This window comes from Argiope bruennichi, chromosome X2 (genome assembly GCF_947563725.1).
Source record: "Argiope bruennichi chromosome X2, qqArgBrue1.1, whole genome shotgun sequence".
NCBI classification, from domain to species: domain Eukaryota; kingdom Metazoa; phylum Arthropoda; class Arachnida; order Araneae; family Araneidae; genus Argiope; species Argiope bruennichi.
In genome coordinates, this window is record NC_079163.1 from 106,379,762 (window position 1) to 106,402,784 (window position 23,023).

Below are 23,023 nucleotides of genomic sequence, written 5' to 3' on the forward strand. Positions count from 1 at the left end.
GGATACATGCACTTTTCATTCTTCTTAATTATATAATAGACATTTAAAAATAATTTAGTACTTATTTAGGTTTAAAAATATTAAATAGTGTTTAAAAAATTATGTGCCTTAAAATAAATATGATTTTCCAAAATTATTTATCTCTTACCTTTATTTTTTATTTCTCTTAATAAAATCCGAGATAACAAATTTATGATTTTAACTATTTTAATGAATTCTGGTCTCTAATTTTCTCTATATTTAGTCTCCAAAAAAATTATCATGTTTATGTCGATTATTTTATACTATATTGCTCCTTTAAATATTTATATGGTTGAAAAAAAGTATAAACAAACTATATAAAACACAAAACGCATTATAAAAAAACTTATGTTAATTAAGTTTAATTGATAAAGGCTGCTCGAGTAATCTTTTTTAAATTGACGCATTCTAAAAGCAGAATAAAATGCCAACAGTTTTTGCTTTCCTTAATTTGTTTATGTGCTTATGCTATTACATGTAAATTATTTGTAAAACTTCTTATTTAATCAAGATAATCCTTTCAAACCTTTTTACTCGCCTAAAATATTTACTGAAATAAAAAATTATTTCATTAAATAATGGCATTTGAATTTCTTTTTAAACTTTTTCAATTTATAATACTTCAAAATGTTTAATATTGATTTTTATAGCTGATATTTTTCTATTTTTAATAAGCTTATTAAATTCATAATCCCCCAAATTTAAAATCAACTTAATTCATTATTTAATCGCTTTTTTATTACATATGAAATAAATGAAATATTCATTTTCACAGTAGTGAAAATGGAAACTGTTTGTTAAATATGTTTCTTATTTTAAAAATTATCAATTACGTTTAATGGGTGCGACCGATTTCTTTAGAAACAATTTCTTAGCAAGACGTTTGGTTTCTCAGTTTTTCACCCACCAAATGCTTAAAATTCGATCGTGCTTTTATGATTATCGATATTTGTATTGTATTATAAAAGTTAAATTAATATGCGTGAAGATCTCTGCGTTTAGTTCCTTTTATCGTGATGAAAAAAAACATTTTCAAATGTATTGGAATACAATGTAATGAATTATAATAATAAAATTAGTTTATTAATTGATTTTCGTTTCTTGATGGGAAAATATAAAATAAATGCATCCAAAAGCATTTTAACATAATTAATAGAATGGCATATTAAAATAATATAATATGTGCTGTACATTACTGCGCATGAAATGACGCCACTAACAATTCATGCTTTGAAATACACAAATGAAAATTTTTTATAAGTTTCTATCTTGAAATGAGTATGCGCCATTTTTAGGTAAAAAAAAGGAAGTGTTTCTAGTAACTTTATTGCATTATATATATATATATATATATATATATATATAATATAATATATGTTTTATTGTTATCAGGACATGTAAATATTAATAAGTAACTAACGCTAGATATTCTTAGTTTTCAAGAATTATTTGTCATTTTCTGCTATTATAAATATGAAAATAAACTTGAACGTCAGAAATATGATTATCTTAAATAATTTCATAATTTTGTCGTGTAGGCAGCTAAAATTAACAATGTATTTTGCAACAAGTTTTTGATTCATTAAAAGATAAATAATAATACTCGCAGTTTTGAAATATAATACAAAGAAATCTAGAAATTTCATAGATAAAATATTTTTTGAAAACGCGCTTTTTATATTATGTATACAAAGAATCCAAATGAAGGAAAACTATTGCATAATAATTCTTTTATAATTGTCACAGTTCCCAAGGAAAAATAATTTTCTTACTGATTGAAACGTGAATATAATGGTAATAGTTAATTTATTTGCCACTGAAAGGGAAAAAATCTGTTTCTTTTAAGACGTTTTACGCCGTAATATTATTTCTTTGAATGATTTTCATTTTTCTATAAATGCATCCCAAGGTAAATTAGTTCCTTTTCAAAGCATTAAAAATAAAAATGTACTTATTTATAAAAATATATCTTTACGAATAAAATCTATTTCACATAATTTAAATATTTTAAGATTTTTTATATAGATTATTTAGATTTATATATAGATTATTTAATTGACTCGTTGTGTCTCGGGTAGTTTAACATCAGTGAAAAATTATTTTAAAATGAAATTAATGCACAAATCAGCCGCAAATTTTTATTGAAACCATCAATAATTACATTTAATTTGGTTTTAAAATGCACATCTATTACAATCAGATCTACAATTTCTATTACTATATTTACACAACAAATGACATATATTCGTCCAATAACAACAAACACGTATCATTTCAATGCAAGAAAAAGCAATTTTCGTCCTAGAGTATCTCATAGAAGATATTTAACCAATTTATACCAAGATTAACAGCAAATATTGAACACATTATACATCTCTCTGTAACATCAAAATGAAGCACGATCATGTAGCAGAACATCAAAGTTAATATCAAGTATATTTAAATGAGTTTTACACTTAAGTTACATCGAATGAAATAATCCGCTTAGGGATTTTCAAATGGAGTCTCTCGATTCCAGATGAATGTCTGTTTCATCGGAAGAAAGTTTTTGAGCTATGAATGTAGCGAGTGGTGTTGAAGAAAGAGAATTCAGACATCTGCGCAGTCACATTTTGGAGCCTTAGCACGTCTGGCTTCCCCAGCTGGAGTTGGACTTCGGCCATTTGGCCTTCCACTGCAAGACCTGTGTCTTCTAAACGGGTGTGGAGTATGATTATTCATGGAAGCAGAATAAGTGGTGTCCCATGAGTCACCACCAACTGCTGCTCCACAAGACTGGGCCATCAAGCAAGTGCCAAGATCTTTCTTGCGATATACAATCTCTTTGAAATCTTTGCGAAGATGAACATTGAAGTAGCCATAAAATATTGGGTTAAGAGCAGAATTGAGCAATGCAAGGGTTTGAACCCCAAGGATGACATTCTTGGAGACCGTTATGGTGTAGTTGCTGTAGATTCTGATGTTGTTCACGATAAAGTAGGGAGTCCAGCATATAATGAAGCTAGCTATGATACAAATGGTGAGCTTCAGGGTCTTGATTTTTGCTCGTGGTATCATGGAGGCTGCATTTTGAGATCTGCGTAGAAATACGGACGACGAACCTTTATGGTGGTGATCTTTAGCTGCTTTCCAAACAGTGCGCAGGACGTTGATGTAGCAGTAACAGATGCAAATGGCAGGAATGATTAGAATATAAGTTGTGAGCCATGTGAAGTATACTTTGCGTTGCCATAATGCAGTGTATCCTTTGCTTTCGCATTTCTGACGAATAATTCCAGTTTCAGCGTCTCTTTCTTCTACCTGAAAAGAAAATAAATTACATGTATACAGACTAAATATTTAGGCAAAATAGATATTATTAAACATTATTAAGATGGTATTTTAACAAACTGTAAATGAATAATTTATTAATTGAAAAAAAATGCTTCTAAATTAATTTTCTGGATTAATTTCTAATTTCATTCTTCAATCTATATTTTGTCTTTAATACAAGTGTTTCATATATTCCTTTTTTAAAACAATTTATATCGTTTTTGAAGCTTTTCTAAGTCTATATATAATATATACGCATAAGTAGATAGGTTTCTTCCAACAGAGTTTGCAAAGTATGAAAAATGTAAAAATGTTCAAAGTTAAAAAATTTGTAATTTTATAATTAAAACTTTTTAATTAAAAATTGATAATTGCAATTACTAATTTTTTAATTTAATTTTTACTTATTAAAAATGTAATTGAGCAACATGAAAATAAAAAGAAACAATTACCATAACCAGAATGTTAGTTAATTACTGAAACTCTTGTTTTCATTTTCGCTACTAACTGGCTAATGGGTTTAGTAACCGCAATGTAAAGTATGCTCGTTTAAAAAAAAAAAGTTTTTTTTTTTAGATTATAGAAAAATTTTCTATGACAGAAATCAATTTCTCCCTTAAAATAGCTTTTTAAAACATAAGTGTTGAAAATTTGTGCTTCAAACAAATAGTTTATCTTCAAATATATCATTTATTATATACTATAGAGGTATTATATTCATTATTATACTATTTTGCGTATTGTGCTTTTTGTAGCTTTCCCAGTGCCTCCAACTCTTGTTTGTTTCGATAAGAAATAATCTGCTATTTTCTTTTATAATATCAATAATTCCTAATCTTTCCTAAGACATTTCATCACTTCCTTTGTGAGGATATATAAGAAAATTTTGTTTTGTTTCTTGTGAATACCTTGTGCATCAATAATGAACGAACTTTAGACTATAGCATGGGACTTTCTATGTATAGCTCGAATTCACTAAAAAAATTGTATATAAATCATGCCAACTTATAAATTATTTTGGGGATCCAGATAACTTTTGTGCAAAGAAGGTGAAAGTGATCTTTAGCAAATAGCGAGATTTTAGATAAGAAAGGTATTCAGAAATGGAGATAGCTTTAGTGGATGTATCACATAGAAGCAAATAACAGAGATAACGGTAGAATAGGAGATGAAACAGGATTTCTTCTTTATCGCCTACAAGTTCTTTAACGGAAATTCACGAGACAATTGCTTCGAGAATGTCACTAACAAGTTGCTGCTTCGAATAAAGAAAAGTGAAAGACCTTTCAGAATGGGCGAATCAACTACTAATGCAATAGCTTTCTTCTTCTCAAACAGAATATACAAATATGTCTCTTCCATCATCAAAGGGTTAAATTTGTAATGATATCTTAAGAACTCATTTTCTATGTATGCAAAAATCTGAATTCCGGCTGGTATCCTTTTATTAGATTTAATTTTGGAGATTTTTGTTATATAGAACCAATAAAAATCTGTTAAAAATCAAACGGCTGTTTTTCCTAAGCTACTGTATTTCCCCCAAAATAAATTACCGACCTTTGGAGTAATTCTTTAAATTAAACGAATTGCGTAGTTAAAAAGTACTCTGCGGGACAAGAAGTCAAGAAAAATAAACCAGAATCAAATATTTGCGGTACTCATTGAGATGTTTGTTATAGAAATAACGTTAAGAAAAGAAAGAAATTTCTTCAAATTAGAGCTGAAATTCCACCAAAACATCTTCTTTTTATTCTCAATGAGTAAATTCTGTTTGATTTTTCTAGACAATGCAGAGTATTTAAGAAAATTTTTGTGTCTCAATAAACTTCTTTTAAAAGAAGAACAGTCAATAAAAGCAGAAATAAAAATTGCATTATGTGTAACTCTACAAAATAAAAATAAAATCTGTGCGATATCACTAAATTTCAAAAAAAAATATCATCTGTTCTATTCAAACATTTTGCATATATTTGCATGGAATTTTCTTTCACGAATGAGTACAAATAGTGTGGCTTCTTTAAAAGTAATATCGTCTTTATATTTCCCTATAATGTCTTAATTGAATTGTTTGAAGAAAATGAGTACAGATATTTCATAGTTAATAGATAATTGTAAAATTGGTGCATTTCTCCAAATAAAGATTTTAATTCTATTGAATAGTTTTATTAGAACCCATCATAAAAGCGTATACGCATTGAAGTTTAAGAATGGCATATTGTGATTATTTCTTCCTATTTATTTAAATCTTTCTCATATTTTTTTTTATTTCCTTCATTCCCTATGGTTAGATGTATAGTTCTGAACAGGCCTTATGGATTTTAACATTTCTATGCTTTTTATTAAATTATTTTTCATATTAATTAAATTGTTGATGTTGTTTCTGATCTCAGATGGTATAGCTGCGCTATTCCACCTCCATGAAACCAAAGATCTCTAAAAAGAATTAAATTAGTAGCGTAAATAATGCCCCATTTATTCTGAAATCGCAAAAAACTTTTTTTAAATTTGAAAATCCATCGCACATCGGCTAAAATAATGCACACAATTTTAAATATTGTCACAGAATTTTTAAACCAAATGAAAATGAACGAAAAATTACGACTTTCCGTATTTTTCGAATAAAATATTAATTTTCTCTAAAGTTAACCCTCCATTCATTTTTTTTTTATGTTTTGCTCCAGAACTTCTTTGGGTCGATAGAAAACCCATATAATGTTCTAAAAAATAAAATTCATGTAAATATATAAAAACTACAAAAATACAAATGTTTGGCTTTTTTCATGTATAATTAATTCTATTATATTTTAACTTTAAATTTCAGCTAGCGTTCTTCGCTAACCCTATGCGCCCGTGGCGATCAGCTTCTTAGCACAGAATATTGAGTTTTTAAATCGTTAAATTATTAATGCAGAATTTATTTAGCTATTAAAACCACTAAACTACTAAATAGAATGCATTTTTTTTAAAAAATTCGCCTTGTTATTTAATAAACATAAATATAATTGAATTGTTCTTCCACAAGTTAAAGACGGTGCAAATTAAAAAGTATAAATACTACGAAATAAAAACAGAGTCAAAACCCTACTTCCGAATCGTCAAAAAAAAATGAATTAAAACATTTTGACGAATGAACTTAAATTTCTTACTAAATTTAAAACATTGCTTCATACTGTACATCAAATTAAAGTAAAAAAAATCATTAAAATTTAATTTGATGCACGAAATGAAAAAAAAAAAAATTGCGGAAATGAAATTGATCTTATTGAAAGAATTAATTTTTTAATTTTTAAGATAATGCAAAAGTTATATTCGTGAGACAATATTATAGAAAGATATGAACGTCAATTTCTTTAGACAAGCTATAGCGATTACCTATCTAGGGATGATTAAGTCTATAATCGCGCTCTATTGAATTTTTCTATTTAATGCCTATTTCTGTCGTCTTTTTTCTTTTGACTGAATCGAGCTTCGGTGACCATCTTCTGGTCATTTCTGACAATATTTTGCTGTTCCAATAATTAGATACTCGAAGCGTTGAATTGTGGCAGTAAAAACATTTAATAGAGCAGTGTGAAATGTTTTATAGCATTATAATTACAATTGACTTGCCATTTGGCAATAAATAACAAGAGAGATTTCTTTGCCACGTACGTTAGCGTTATATATATATTTGTCGGTAAAATTTTTCCTCTGACTTCCGCCTGCAGGTTGCTTTATTCCTCCATATCATTGTATCACACCATGTCTAATCCTTATTAGCCTAAGAAATTCTCCAATATTGTAACTGCATCCATATTATATTGCTCTGTATTCAGAATATCGAACAACATCGTAGATATAATATGCAGTTATTTTCAACCTTCATTTGTTGCTAAAAGTAAATGTATTTCTAGAATCATTCAAAAAGGAAAACATTTCATAATATCTCAATGCATCTTAATTTATTTGCAGTTTTAAAAGGATCAAAAGACCTGATTCTGCGCCAAATATTTTTATGAAATTTCATGGACCTTAATCTAAAGATTCAAAATAATGTATCACCTTTAAAAAATTATCTTCAGATGAAAAGAGAGATAGCATTTTATAGTTTTTCCGCCAAAATACCTTTTCGATAGTTTTTTTTTTTAATCCGCTGGGAATATAAGGTTCAAAAGCATGCATGCATTATATATACACATTTAAAACATTTGTATATTTAATGCTCCTAACAATTAATGCTTACTGCTTTTGAAGCAAACACTTTTATGGAAAAAATAGACCTGGCAAGCCATTAAGGAGTAAGACTTGTATCTCCATTCATGGACTTGTTTAAGTTTGGCACTTTTCTGTTCTGACTGAGGAAAACATTCTACGAAAAGCTTTAATAATTCATATGCATGCTTTTTACTACATTTTGTTTTTTTTACAAAATCAAATCACGCTTTTGTACGGTAATCTTTTTACTTATGAAAATATCTGTTGAAATGTTAGGGTCCTTTCAAATATGTGTGCAGTGCCTTTATTCTTCTCAGAAACATAGGTTCTCACAAAATAAATTCAATTGCGTTTTGACGTCAACAACCGTAATAACATTAATGTAGTAAATGGATAAACAAATGCATATTTTTCTATCTAAAAGCATTTGGAAGAACAAATTCATCATAATATCTGAATGCGGGCGAAATAAACACAGATAAAACTGAACCATCCATAAAAGTTATTTTAACGTCTGTATTCAAAATATCTCCTTTTCAGCTTTTAGCTTTGCTATCGAAATTATTTTAATGCTTATAGCATTTGATAGCTACAGGCGACTATCAATAAGAAGAACAACACAAAATTAATAGTTGCCATATTATGACAATCTCAAAGGCCTTATTGAATATCTCATCACAACAACACGGAGGTGACAAGAATCTCACCGGCCACGGTGCCACCCATCATAATGGAGGTATGTCCCATCATTGGAGTGGGAGTAATTCCATCCCACAATATTACCCACAAGTGAGGTGATGACCTATTTACTTATCCGAAAACCTCTAACTCCCGAATTCGTGTCTCCCTTAGTCGTAGTTAATCGGTTTCACATATAAATTAAAAATCGCGATTAACTGAGCTTAAATACAAAGAAGAACAGCTCAAAGTAAAAGGGTGTGTGTTTCAAATGTGAATGCACCTCATTAAAAATGAAAGTGAAGCCCATTCATAAAATTAAAATTACTCCATAAAGTACATCACAGAAATTAAAGGGCGAAACTGGGTAAAAAGCAAATATTTTATCCAAGTTAAATTAAATTTAATTTGAATATATATATTATATCTTAGATAATTTTCTACAAATTTCAATTAATGATTCCTTTCAGATCAGTGTTGGTAATGAATTTTACATATTTAATCTTGATTAGAAGAAAAAAAGATTTTTGTTTATTTCCCCAAGGATCGGTAAATACACATGACTTGGAAATGTCACATGAGAACATGGTATATTTTCATTTACAGTTTGGTACATAGCTATTTATCATTATATATGTAAATAGTAATTATTTCGGAAATAGCGTTAAAGAATAACAATTCGTTTTTATCCAAAAAGGGAAATTGTGACCTTTCTTTCAAAATTTATTGAAAATTATCTATAAAACAGAAATAGTCCAAATATAAAACAGAATATTTCGCATAAAAATGTTGTTGAGTAAAATAATGCGAGATTTATTTGATACTTGTAACTATGCAAGCATATAAGGAATATATGGAGAGAAATGCAAGCATTCTTTTAAAGGTGAAATTGGAAGACTTCATCTGATAAAAATAATTTTTGATAAAAAATTGATTTAAATTTTAATCATTAAATTTAAAGTTAAAAAAATCACCGAGGAAAATGCCAGCCCTGCCATGTATAATTCTGTACATATTTCAAAGTAATACATGTTTGCTTGAAAGAAACTGATTTTTAAGAAATATTCGAAATATTAAAGTTTAGATTTTAAAAAAAAGACCAAAAGAACTTAATTTGCAATGTCTAAATGTGATTTAAAGAATTATTTTACTACCAATTATCTTATTGGACGTTGATTTTCGACTAAATTAATTTGGGATAGAGACAAAACTTTTCACGTATGTAGTATAACGACAAAAAGAATTATATAATTAAATGCTTTTTTTTTATTCTTAAAGCATAGTCATTGATGTTAAAATAGCAGAGAAAATTTCAATTTCGAATCAAGTGGAATAAAATTGTACAATCAATTTGCTTTTATGATCATGCAGACTCATTAGCAAAACAATCCCTTTTATTTTCTCGAAAAATAAAGAGAATAAAGAGTTTCCTAAAAGAACCTCGAACAAACATTGCATTTATGTTTAACATTATGTAATGTTTTGCTTCTTGGACTTACTAATTGTCTGTTTTTAAATACAAGTTTACTGTACCAGATAGATAGATCGCAATGCAAATACAATTTCCCGTACAAAATTCAAAAACACGATACTCTGAATTAGCAAAAATAACCTTTTGTGCACAGATACGGTGCATACAATGCACCAGTAGTCAGTATTGTTCAGACAAATAAACGCCGTTAAAGGTATAAAAGCCACAAACCCTCTAATCCCTAATAATTACCTCCTTACTTGTTCCGATAGCTACCTACAATAATTCCAATAGTTCTCATATTGAAAGTTTTACCTTAAAAATGATATAAATTTATTGGTTAGTATTTATTAAATCTCCTTCAAAGTAGTATGTTCCAACTGCAATTTACTTCATTCTACATTTTACCTATTCTCAACTTTTTAATGTCGTTTATGTCAACCCCTTCAAGGGTTAAAACGAATTTTCTTTATTGCATCAATAGACCCATATCTAAAACCACGAATAGTCAATTTCAACCATAGAAATAAGAAAGTCATACGGAACCATATCTGGTAAATACAGAGTTTAATGAATAAAAATGGCAACGTGAGAAAGTACCATATTATGGTGAAACAACTTTATCTACTCCAATTCAGGATATTCCTTAATTTCGTTATAGAGATTAGTTCGTTGATGAGTGAGTTTGTCACCAATTTGCTTATTTGTTCATGATTTGGAAAAGTGTATCTTGTACTATAAAGTAATTTAATTACAACGGAATTCACATCTTCTTTAAGGATTTTAAACCACGAAAATACTCTTGGTTTTGAAAAATAGTAGTTTTTAAAGAGATTTTGCCATATTTAAAATACTTTGTAGAAGGATTTGCATTTCGAAAATAAATTATATCATATATAATATTTTCCTAATTGCATTGGTTCTTTTACAAGATTGATAAATTCTTAGTTGATTAAAAACAAATTTATTTGTAGACATTTATGTGAAATCAGATATTTATATGTATCATGAAAATATTTCATAAAAATAAGTTAACAATTTCTAGAATATATGTATGTATCTTATATGAAGTATTCATGACACATTTTATTCATAGTAATTCATAGGAAAAAAATAGTAAATTGCATTTGCGGTTAGAAATAATAAAAACAAATTTTGACTGCAAATCCAACTTTTGTAGGCTATCTTTGCAATCTTTTGAAGATAATCTGCACGATTTTCGACCTGTGTGATTACAAATAAAGCCAATAAAGTGATCCGGGAAAGTTGTTTCGAATATTTTTTAAATGATTTTTTTTTCTTGAATTGTTTATATTTTTGTACTTTCCTTATAACTTCGCCTTGCAAAAACTGATCAATTAGATTGTATTTTATAGGGAATTGCACTCTTGTAAAGATTAAAATTCTCATTCACTAATATATTCAGATTATCTATGATTTAAATTTGTTTCTAAGACCGAAACCGACACTAAAAAATCTAGTAGCTATAATTACATTTTTTGAGTACTCTTATTCAACTGCTACAAACCATTCAACCTTTTCATAGTTGGATGCAAATATGTAGGAATCCAAAATCTGTTTGAGGAAATAGGTAATATTTCTAAATTTGTGGGATTGAATTATTTAACCAGCAATTAAGCAAATACTTTAAAGCATTTCAATATACATCCTAGGTGAAAACATCAAGGTCATTAAGCAGTCAACGTGTTTCTAGAAATGCAAATTTAGAAACAATACTCGTATAAACAGGTCAAATTCATGTTTACCTAATTAAAACTTAAACAAAGATGAAGGCATCGCACCTATACTTGAATCTTTATCTCATTCAATGTTTTGCAAAGGTCCTTCAGCTTAGTGCAATCTTACGAAATATTTCAACATCATTCACCTAAATTAAATGTTCTTCTAAACAACGTCTCTTTATTTCGGTTAAGAACACACACCATGAACAATTTTTAAAGAGAAATTCACTACAGAAACAGGTACTGCAGCATACTAATCGCCTTGCGATTTCCAGCAAAACTAAAAAGACGTAAGGACGAATGCAACATATCTGCCTAACGTCGACACCCCAGGTATAGCGAAACAAACACTTCATTAACAGTTGGAAATTCTGTAGATAGTGAAAATTAATAAAGTCTACATTTTTCCTTTGTAACTTTCTATACAAAACGATATCTAACATGGACCTGTAATTACTAGATGTTTGATATTTTAATTTGTAATTAAGTCAAAGCAGCAATTTATTTAAGAGATAAAAATCAAAATTTACTGAATCGGAATCTGTTAACTTTTTTATATGAATTGAAATAACAAAAAAAATGTCCTAAATAAGTTGTGTTATCTTATTAAAAGTTTAATTCATATAACAAGGTGTTAACTAATTCAGCACTGATGCCGGTTAAAACAGAATATTGGATAAAGAAAGGCTGAATAACAAAAATCTGCTTTTTTTAAAAATATTTACATCAAGACAATCAATTATTATATCACATATTAAACCTATTAGTTTCCTTTTGGAATCCAGGTGCATTATTTAACGTGAACATATTTGTTTATAAAATGGCTAATCCGCAGCTACATAATGAAATATATGGTGGATGGTACATGGGAAAAATATTTTAAGAATTTAATATTGTATCTGACTACCTGCCTTAGTGTTCAAACTCAAATTGAATATCGAATAATTCTAAAATTTTGCAGTCAAATTTAATTTCCTTAATATAATAAGTGATTAAACTGTTGAAAATATATTCTCATGAAATTAGATTTTTCATCGGAGCTAGATATGAGAACATTAGAATTTCGATATATTCAAATTCTTTTATTTTATTATAATTTATTGTATTTTTATCAGATATTTTCATGTAAGTGATACTGAAATTCAAACAAAGAAAATATTCATAAAAGTACGAATTGTTTGAATTTGGAAAATTAAAATATCATAAAATGTGTGAAGATTATAAAGACAAAAGAGTGAAAAAGAATAAATATATTCTATAATCAGTTAATGTTCAGATAATTTCGATTTCACCGTCGCACACATATTTGGGAACACTAATAAAATTTTAAATGCTATATAGAAGGCAATAAAATAACATTCTTTGTTTGGAGTCATTTGAAATAAATCAAATGAATAGAATGGGACCGAATTTCGTATACGGAACATGAAAGGCATGCAAAGATAAATTCTACGAAAAAAAATTAGTATGTAAAGTCGTCGTCACTAGAAAGTATTTTGGTTCTTCTATCACGCACATGCAAGAATATATGCACAATTGGGGTAAATAATGCAAATTTCCCACGCGTACATGGCAGCAGCGGCACTCATTCCTTTCGAAACCTTTCGAAAAAAGAATAAAAATTAACATTCAGTTCTCTGATTAACTGTTCATTTGTGCTCTATATGCGTCCTACCTAACTTGAGCTTGCTTTGCTCCTGCAACCGTTTTATATTAGAGAATGCAATACTGCTGGTGTTCCGAGGAAATCTAGAAAGTTTCATATTTTATCGAAAAGTTAGTTGTACATGGTAACACCGAGATGAATAATTTAAAAATTCAAGGAAATTGGATGAATAGAGTTAGAGCCGACAGAGAAAGATAAGCAACATTAGAGGATGCAACAACAGTGTTTATTAGAAACATCCAAAGATACATTTACGAGCTGAAATAAGGAACATCATATATTGGATGCAATATTTGTACTCAGGGAAAATCAGCAGAATGAAATTATTGCACATGTCCTAAGGAATTCTGTTGAATAATAAAACATTATTTACTGAGAATTTGATATTGTACCTCAACAACTTATATTTGGCCATTTTTATCAATTGTAAAATCTATGAAATTTAATCCATTTTTCTTTTATTGTAGTTATTGATCAAAAAGCCAATTCCGATAGCTTCGGAACCTCTTTTATTGGTACGTTTTAATGCTTTTCTAATAAAATTTCGTTAGTTTTATATTTAAATATCTCCAAACAAGGAAGTTATTTTATATCCACTCTATGCAATAATCTATCATTTCGTTAATTTCTTTTCGGCTTAAAATTCTTCAAAATGTGATGGTTGTAAGTGTACACACGAAATCTTTCTAATGTTTTCTTTTGAGTCTTATTAGGAGTTTCTAAATATTCCTTATGAAAAAAAAAAATTCGTATGCCTGCATATGCTAATGAAACTATTTAGTTGTAAAATTTTAGTCATATACAGAAACAAAATTTTAAATCCGAGTATTTATTTATTTTTGTTAGTATTTAAAATTTGAAGACACAGGTTTTTGAAATAGAAGGCAATATTTAAATATTAATCAAATATTGCTCTACTTACTTGAACAAAAATGAAGATTTGAGGGATAGCAAAGACAAATGCTAACAGCCAAGATCCAATGATGAGTCGTTTTGCCTGTGTGACACCACCTGTTGTTCTCAGAGGTCGACAAATCGCCAAATAGCGGTCGTAGCTCATCGAAGTGAGGATGAAAGTAGTACTTGCCAGGGTCACGATTTGGGCATACACAATCACTTTACATGCGATAGGTCCCAATTTCCATTCTCCAAATACCTGAAAGACAAATCCCAAATATGATATAATGCCAAAAAATTAGCTTTAAACAAAATATTGGCAAAGAAATATATAGAACTTAAGTTTTCTAAATAAAGTGAACAAGTAAACTGTAAAATGTAATAATTTTTTGAATTTTTATTACTTTTTCAATAATGGAATAATGTATTGTATGACATATAAATATCGTTCATGCAAAACTTGCATTATTTGTAATCGATTATGGAAATTATTTCTAAATTATTCTGCTAATATGCTACTCTACTTGTTATTTCTATCTTTATTGTACTTTCTATCTTTATTTAAAATTGCCTGACTCTCGTTTAGTTAATTAGTAAAGAAAAAAAAAACGGTTTTATAGAATCATCGTGCAGAAGGCAAGGTAAATTCAAAGGTTTCAGGAAGTGAGACCATACAAAGAAATTGTCTATCTAGAAAGTTCTATCAATGATATAACAGTTACAACAGGTGATCAATATCAAGCCAAAACAAGCAAATGATTCAGGTTCCCACACGCATTAATATTCGACGGTTGAGATAACATTCTCTATACAGTTGGGCTGCTATCAGACAATTTTCTCCTGCTATTGTAAGTTTAGAGAATACCAGCCGATGATCAGAATGAGTGGACATACAGTGACCTCTGCAACATTATAGATAAGTTTGTGACATACATTTTATGCGAAATAATGTTCTTTTATTATACCTAAACGCTTTAGGAAATCTGAACAATGAATTTCAAATCCTCCTGCTTAATCCGAGTGTTTATAAATAAATATTCCTATTTTGCGAGGCTATTAAAAGAAAAGTAAAAAAAAAAAATTGTTACTCATCGGAAATCAAATATAAGAGTTGAAAGTTTAAATTGAACTTAGTTATGTTGAGTGTGATAAATTGTTCCAGAAATAATAAAAATATAGCGGTACGATAACTCATCTCAATTTTTTTTTTTCATCCTGGTGTGAAACGAGTATAGCAATATTTGATATTTTTGGAGTGGTGTACATCAAACAGCAGGTGTTTGTTCCCTGATATCAAAATATATTGAGGAACGTGAGCAATATCTGCAAGTTTTCTTCTCTCAAGATATGCATATCCCATCAGAGATGTTTAAAATGTATAAAATAAATTATCATATCGCCTTGATATTGTTCGTATTTTTAAATGTGTTTAAAATGGAAATTTTTAACTGTGATGAATTTAAAATTTTTAAAATGTTAAGTACATATTTTTGTTCTAAAGAAAATTTAATATAATTTCTGGAAAACAAAATTGGAGGCAAATTTATGAATTATATATTGTATAGCCTGATGAATGCATGATGCGCATTATTTATCTTCTTTTTGTTTATTTAGATGAATGAATGAATGAAAGAAGCGTATTATTTGTTGTTCAGATTGATGAATGGATGAAATGTATTATTTGTAGATTATACTGATGCATGAATGATGAGCATAATTTCTTTTAGCTCCCAGATATTAGATCTGAAAGGGGATTGGAATCGGGAAATTCCAAATTATTCATTCAAAGCAAATTTGATATTTAGCTTGACAAAGTGGATTAGGAATATTAGGAATGATAATTGTCTAAGAGAAAACAGATGAAATTGAATTCATTCATGAATGAAATCAATTTAGCTAAAAAAATATTGTTAAATATCTGGCTGGAAAAAAGTTTCCTTTAACATAAAACGAAAGGTAGAAATTCGCTATTTTATTGCCTCTTTTGATTATGGCAGGCGCAACTCTTATTTTACGCTTGAAAAACTTCTTTTAAATTCCTTTTAAAAACTCCCACCTTAGAAATTCGCAAAACCACGAAGTAAATTTATGAACAAGGCGTAAATGCAATGACAGTAAAATCCCAAATGCAGCATTTTTTAAACAAAATCGAAAATTTCTTCTTCACGCTTTGAGAATGTAAGCAGAATTTGAAAGTTAAAAAAATTCATATAATAAAAAAAAATAATGCTAAAACTTTGTTCAGATACTTCGAAAAAAAAGAAAGAGTATAAAAGTAAGTGAAAATACTACGGTTGCATTGTTAAAGCTTTTATGAAGTTATCTGATGGTTACTTTTTTATATCTGTAATTTTTCCGGTTTTATTATTCAAAGTTGCAGCCTGCTGCTTTTTCCACATAAATTGTGGCAAACTCTTTTAGTGTGAGTACGAGTTTGAATGTCGTGCCGCCGTTTTCTTTTAAAACTATGAAATATTCGTTTACAATAACTTGCGATTAAAAAGTAAGAAAAAAATATAAAACGAATCACGTATTCTGATCAAATTCAAAGTTTATAGTTTTATCACTGCAGTTTTTTTATAGATTTCTTTTTTAGATTATGAAGAGACAGAATTGATAATATTTTCAACTCCTTTTTATTTAATTTTTGCAACCTTTCCTATCTTTTGCTTAGGCAGTTGTTGAAAAATGATTAGATTTTCACCAATTTAAGATCAAAAATATTAATTTTTTTTAAATATTAAAGAAAATATTTAAGAATATAGAGTTTTATAAAAATTATTGATACATCTTTTTGAAAAATTTTCTGATCCTTTTAAATGTATTTATGTTCCTATTCATTAATGCTATTTATTTATATGCTATTATTGATTAAAACTTTGATATATCCTATGCAAAGAATTTAATCTATAGATAAATTTATGTTCTATTGTTGGAGTAAAATATTTTTTACTGAATAATCTGAAACAATTTCATTAATTCAACTCTCAAATACAAGAATTTTATCATTTGGTTAAAGGAAAAGCATGTTACATGAAATAGAAACATTTTATGTGTTGAGTGTGTAATTTTTCTAACTGATAAAAGTTTAAATGAAAAAATGAAACATAAATAACTATAAAAGCAAAACCAAGTTCTTATGGTAAAAGTGGCGAATCTGGTAATTCTAAACCAAAATTCACAAAAACACTTTCCAATAAAAGCCACTAAAAGACATTCATACCATTCTTGGAATTGGATTTTTCATACTAATAGGAGATAGACTATTCATATAATTGAAAATTCCTTTTTTAAAAATATTTCTTAATTTGGGGGAGGGAGTCTTTTCTATTATTGTCTTTAGCAAAAAAACTATTTATTTGTTGATAGCACATAGATATTTATTCGGTATTTATTATCTTTATTCTATGTTTGGTTACTAGAATCGAAAACATTATAATATGTTCAGTAATTCATCATTATAGCATTTACTGCTAGCAAAATTTTTTCATGAAAAGGTACTGAAAATATTCAATTTAATGAATATTTATCTTATTATAACAGTTAGAAGCATTAAATATGATTTTATGTTTTAATAATTCAACCTAATTCAAGTCTATTTTTTACATGTTATGTACTTAATAACATTATATAATGATTTGAACTTGTAAGTAGCTTTTCAAATAAAACAATCTTTTAGTAGAAAAAATATTTTGTCTTTAATATCAGAGAAAACCTAATTATATCAGAGATTGCAGTATCAGCAATAATTATCTCAGCTGGAAAATTTCGTTATTTTCATATGTTTTAGAAATAATAGTTTCCAGTTTTATTTTAGAGTGCTGGATTTTCACCGCTTTGAGATATTAAAATGGTAATATTTCATAATAACTATGAAGAAAATACTTGTATTTTCTTTTAAAAAAATAAACATTTTATGAAATCATATTTAATTGCTCCAAAATCGGAATTAATCTACAATATCAAACACTCTTTAAGCGATTATCAGAGCATTTTTAAACCAACAATACTATCATCATTAAGGAAGATAAATTGTCGTTGAAAAAGGAAGTCTGCCAATTATTCCAACTATTTACATTTTTTATCCAGAAGATTATTTTTTCTTAAGCAATTGGTTTTAGTTTAACGCTAAGAAAGTTCTATCCCTTTGATATATCGCATAACAAATTATTCGTAACATTTTATTTGAACGAGAATATTCAATTTTTAAATATTTTATCTCAAAATGTATAAATTAAAAGATAAAGTAACGAAATTTGTATTAGTAATTGAAGTTTTACAAATTTTTTAACGTATTTAACAATCTTATAATAAGTTTTAAACAAAAGATATTGAAAAAAAATCAATCATGAGGAATTTTAATGATTTTTAAAGCATCGTATTAATTTCCATATACAAAGTTTTCATTGAAATATTTGATGACTGCATTTATGTATTAATGGTGACAAATATGTAAGCATCTTTTTCAAAATAATATTTCATATAACGGCATTTTATATCAGGCATATATTATAATAACTTTTAATAGTAATAATAATACTTCTGGTACTATGTATGATCTTCTGTTTAGTCTTTGATATGGATAAGTTTATTATAGTTACAAATCATTTTCTCTTTTTTAATTAAAGTTCAAATTATTAAAATATATCTTTTATTTCCTTAACTTAGATACGTTGCATTTTAGTTATGCGATATTATAATTATCATTTATTTATTTATATTACATGTATTTTATGCAATTAGATCTTCATTATACTTACTGTACTTTATGAGGCAAAAGAAAAATGTATCAAATGAAATTCGAAATATACTGTGAAAATAGTTAGTATCTTATCGCTAAATTAACTTTATTTTCCGCTACTTTATTTTCTCGTGATCGCCAAACTTTATTTCATCAAAAAAGCAGATTAAAAATATTTAAGTTTAAAACTAATTAATCCTAACAAAATAATTTCTGAAAATTAATCTCAAATACATAGAATGATTGCATTATTCCAGGAAATCATTCTCATTTCCATTTACTTTCAATAAAGTTGTTAGTAATTTCTTAGAATAAAAAAATCCCGGAAATTAATTATAAATGCTCCTTTCTGTCTTAAGGCTTGTAAACTGTGAAAGAGATTTTTGGAGGAAGAATTTTCCTTTCTTTTATGCTTTTTATTCTTTATTTTCTTATTTTGACGGTAACAATTTGAAACAATAGATAGTTTTCATAGGGATTTAAAATTTACACCGCGATGCTATTTATGAACCAGATATTCAGTTCTAATACTTTACGCTAAATGAAAAAATATTTTTATTTATGAAGTTTTGTATATATATTGTGGAAATTCCTTTTATTTTTCCGTAGGGCTTTGAGTATATTATATTGCTTTCTTCCTGGAACACTTTTATTCTTTTTTGAAGCCGTCTGTATTGTGATACCATGCATATCTAAAGATTTCTTGCTGATTTTTGCTAGACGCATATAAAGTGTCTCATTTTCTTCAACTATATATGAGTATGTAATTCTTTTGTCGTTAACATTATAAATTCAGTTGTACTTTCTAATACATACCCTTTGAAAATAACACGAAGCTATTATATCTTTAAATAGGATTTTTTATGAAAAGTTGGTCAATTTCTTTTACTTTTTATATTCATTAAAATAAATTTAGTTTTGCACTTGAAATCATATTTAAATGCTCTTACATTCGAGCTTGAAATGCTTTCTTTTCAAGCTATTCTTTTATCAAAGTAGATTTATTAAAGTACAAGTTTTGAGCTAATTTTAATTGTTGTGTAAATTAAAAATGTACTATTATTCTTCAGTTTAAAATGCAGATCTAACTGAATTTTTCCCCTTGATGTACACGTCTTTTTTTCCTTTGAATAAAAATTTTGTCTTTCATTTTAAATACATAGCAGAAAAATATAACAGAAAAACTTTATTTCAAAAGAAAAATTAAATTTAACTTTAAAATAGTCATACAATTGCAACTAATATCAATCTTTCAAAGTTGATATCTGAAATATACTAATGAAATAAAGATTAATTTTATTTTATCTTAATTCTCACATTTTTCTGAGGAAATCATCAACAAATTTATGTATTTTATTTGCCTGCAAGGTGCAAAGAAATATAACATATTTAAGCAATATTGATTCAGACTTAGCAGCTAAATATTAAACGTTTTCCCTTTCAGTTTACTTTTCCTGTATCAAGAATGAGTACTGAATGAAAATTTAACTTTTTTGTTCTACATATTATTATCTATTAAGTTATATAAACAATCCTAAATTTTATTAAAATCATTAAAATTCACATAATTTCTTTTAAATTTTTACGAGAATAAACACTGTCTTTTGAAACATGTTAATTTAAAAAAGAATAAACGTAGAAAATTTGAATTCAAGAAACATCTCTTTTATAATAATATAAAAATAAATAAAAAAAATGTTTTAAAATAAATAAATGTTTTATTTACTTATAATCCGCTAAGAAAAATAATTCAGATTTTTTTTTTACTAGAACTTAAAAATATATTCTAAATTCATGAACATTCCCATTAAGATGCTTAGTTGGCTTCTAATTACACTTTTCTAAAAGAAAATTAACTCGTCTGCAGCTTCAAATCATGAATTAAATTAAAACGCACCATGTTAATTGACTGTTACTACGAATGCTTATTTAATTAAAACACACTCACCATCTTCACTTTTTCATTCACTAATACGACGATTTAACATAACAAAAGCACGTAAAAATCTCATTTTAAGAATAATACATGAATGTAGTGCAAAAGCTGCTTAGCATAGAAGCTTTCGTGTGGTATGAAGGATTTATGTTCGAGATAATTAGGATGAGAGAGACATAGAGAAAGGAAGAATTTTATGGACTCGCTATATTATGACAAAATATACATTAGAGATTGGTAGTATTTACTTTTGAAGTGTATTAAAAAATTTTTTAATGTAAATATTGGATATCTACCGTTAATGATACTATAAAAACTGTAATATTATGAACGGAAAAAAAAACTCTACATGTTTTTTATGGATTGTTTGCATTTTAATAAAGGAATGTACCGAATACGGAGGCAAAAAAAAATGGAAAAGTGGAAATAGTTTATTTAATTAAATTTAAAACATCATTGAAACTTTTTTCATAAATTAAGAATTATTCTAGAATCCCACCTATTTCAAAATCTAATAAGTATTTTAACTGTTCACGAATTCATAAATAACTGCAAATGAATTTAACAAAAATAATCCAAATATATATAAATTGATATAGTAGGATAAAGTGCTCCCAAAAATGAATTGATATGTGGCGACATTTTATTCAAAAATATCGATTCTTAGTCTCATGCAAGTTGCTTTTATAGCATGTAATAATATAGTCTGAATTTATTTTTTAAACATTTGTAAATTAAATAAACAAGATTTTGTAGTTAAAATAAGTATGAAGAAAAAGGTATAAGAATGTTATTTGAATTCGAATAATAAACTAGACAATGTTAACAATAGAAAGAAAATAGTTACCTTCAAAATTTAATTGCTAACAAATTTGGGATTTAATGTTTAGAAAAAGAACTGTTTGTGTCTAAATATTTTGAAATAAAAAAAAAATATTTTTTAAAAGATCTTTCAGTTGAAAATATTTGCTAAAAATATCTCTTCTTTCTCTGTTAACAAGTAGTCAGATATCTGAAGCGAAATAATCTAGGGAAGGGATTGAAATTTGATTCGTTTTTCGCAGTACAACGACTAAAGATTAGAGTTTCTGTAAGCGGGTTAAGGATTTTCGGATTACATACTACCTGCGATACAATCAGATTACAGCAGAGCGTATCATTCGAAAAATATGCACCCATGCGTGATTGTAGTGTTTAAAACTTTTAAAAAGCAATTTAATGGCGAGATATTTATGTGTTGTTGTTTATCTTATTTTCTATATGAGACCTTTTTAATAATTTACCTCAAAAATTTCATGTTTTTCATAGCTGGGATATCAGAAAATTTTAAAGAAATTTTTAATTGTCTATCTAAATCCCACTTACCTTCAGAAAGTAATAAGCTTAGCCTAAGTCTCAGAAAATAAAAGATGAATACTCACATGTTTTGATCTCTCACTTTAGAAGGATAATTCTAATTTAGTTTAAGTTGCTTAAGAATGGGAAATTAATAAAAAAAAGTTCAGTTATTTTTGAATCAAAAATATATGGACATCTAGGATTATATTTCAATTCCTCATAGCAGGATACCATTTTAATCGTATTTAATACAATAGAAGCTGAAGAATTTAAACTCTTTTTTAAATAAAGCTTGTCTTAAGAATTTTTTCAGGGTTCTGTCATAAGATTTATGTTTATTCTTTTCCATGTTTATTGAAAGATGTTGGTAGATGAATAAAATATTAAATATTTTAATCATAGAATATTTTAAATAATATTTCCATGAAGATAACTGAGTTACTTAATGAGCTTGAAGAAATTTTAAGTTTTGACTGATGGTAATTTACAAATTCTCAAAAAAAGTGAAAGTTTGAAAAGTGAAAATTAACATACATAAACAAAATATCTAACACCACCATCGTTTCCTCTCGATTATGGAAGAGGTAACATACTTTAAAAATGTATCTATTTCTGTAATTAAAAATTTGAAAATTCTGGAGTTGGAAAAATATAGTGATTGAAACGAAATTCAATCGATACTTAATTTTCGAACAATCGATACTTAATTTATTTCAAGATTTGAAGTTCTCTTGCAAATCATTGCGGTCAAGGCTTTTTTCCTTTGAATTTTACTGATTAATCAGGGAATGGATTTTATACTTAGAAAGTGGTACAAGTATTTTTTCCCCTGAGTTTCGAAGAGTGAAATAAATTTTTACAAAATTTGGGCAAGTAATATTGAGCTAGAAAGAGTCGCCACTTCTATCGTTCCAGCAAACAGATATAACAGAATGAAAATGACATTTATGATAAATGGGAATTTTTACTGTTTGACATTCATGCTGCTCATACACAACCAAAAGACATATTTACAGATAGTAAAATA

General features: G+C 27.2%; 1 protein-coding gene across 4 annotated transcripts in view; it reads right to left on the reverse strand.

The window, feature by feature from the left end:
• Nucleotides 1-2,145: 2,145 nt before the first annotated feature.
• The window catches only part of LOC129959639 (neuropeptide S receptor-like), a 211,416-nt gene continuing 190,538 nt past the window's right edge, over nucleotides 2,146-23,023 (reverse strand). For all 4 annotated transcript variants that reach the window (XM_056072522.1, XM_056072524.1, XM_056072523.1 and 1 more), the window contains 2 exons: nucleotides 14,007-14,240; nucleotides 2,146-3,321 (listed from right to left, as the gene is read on the reverse strand). In XM_056072522.1, the coding sequence (XP_055928497.1) occupies nucleotides 2,611-3,321; nucleotides 14,007-14,240 (945 nt within the window). In that variant the 3' untranslated portion in view covers nucleotides 2,146-2,610. The remainder of the gene's footprint in view (nucleotides 3,322-14,006; nucleotides 14,241-23,023) is intronic.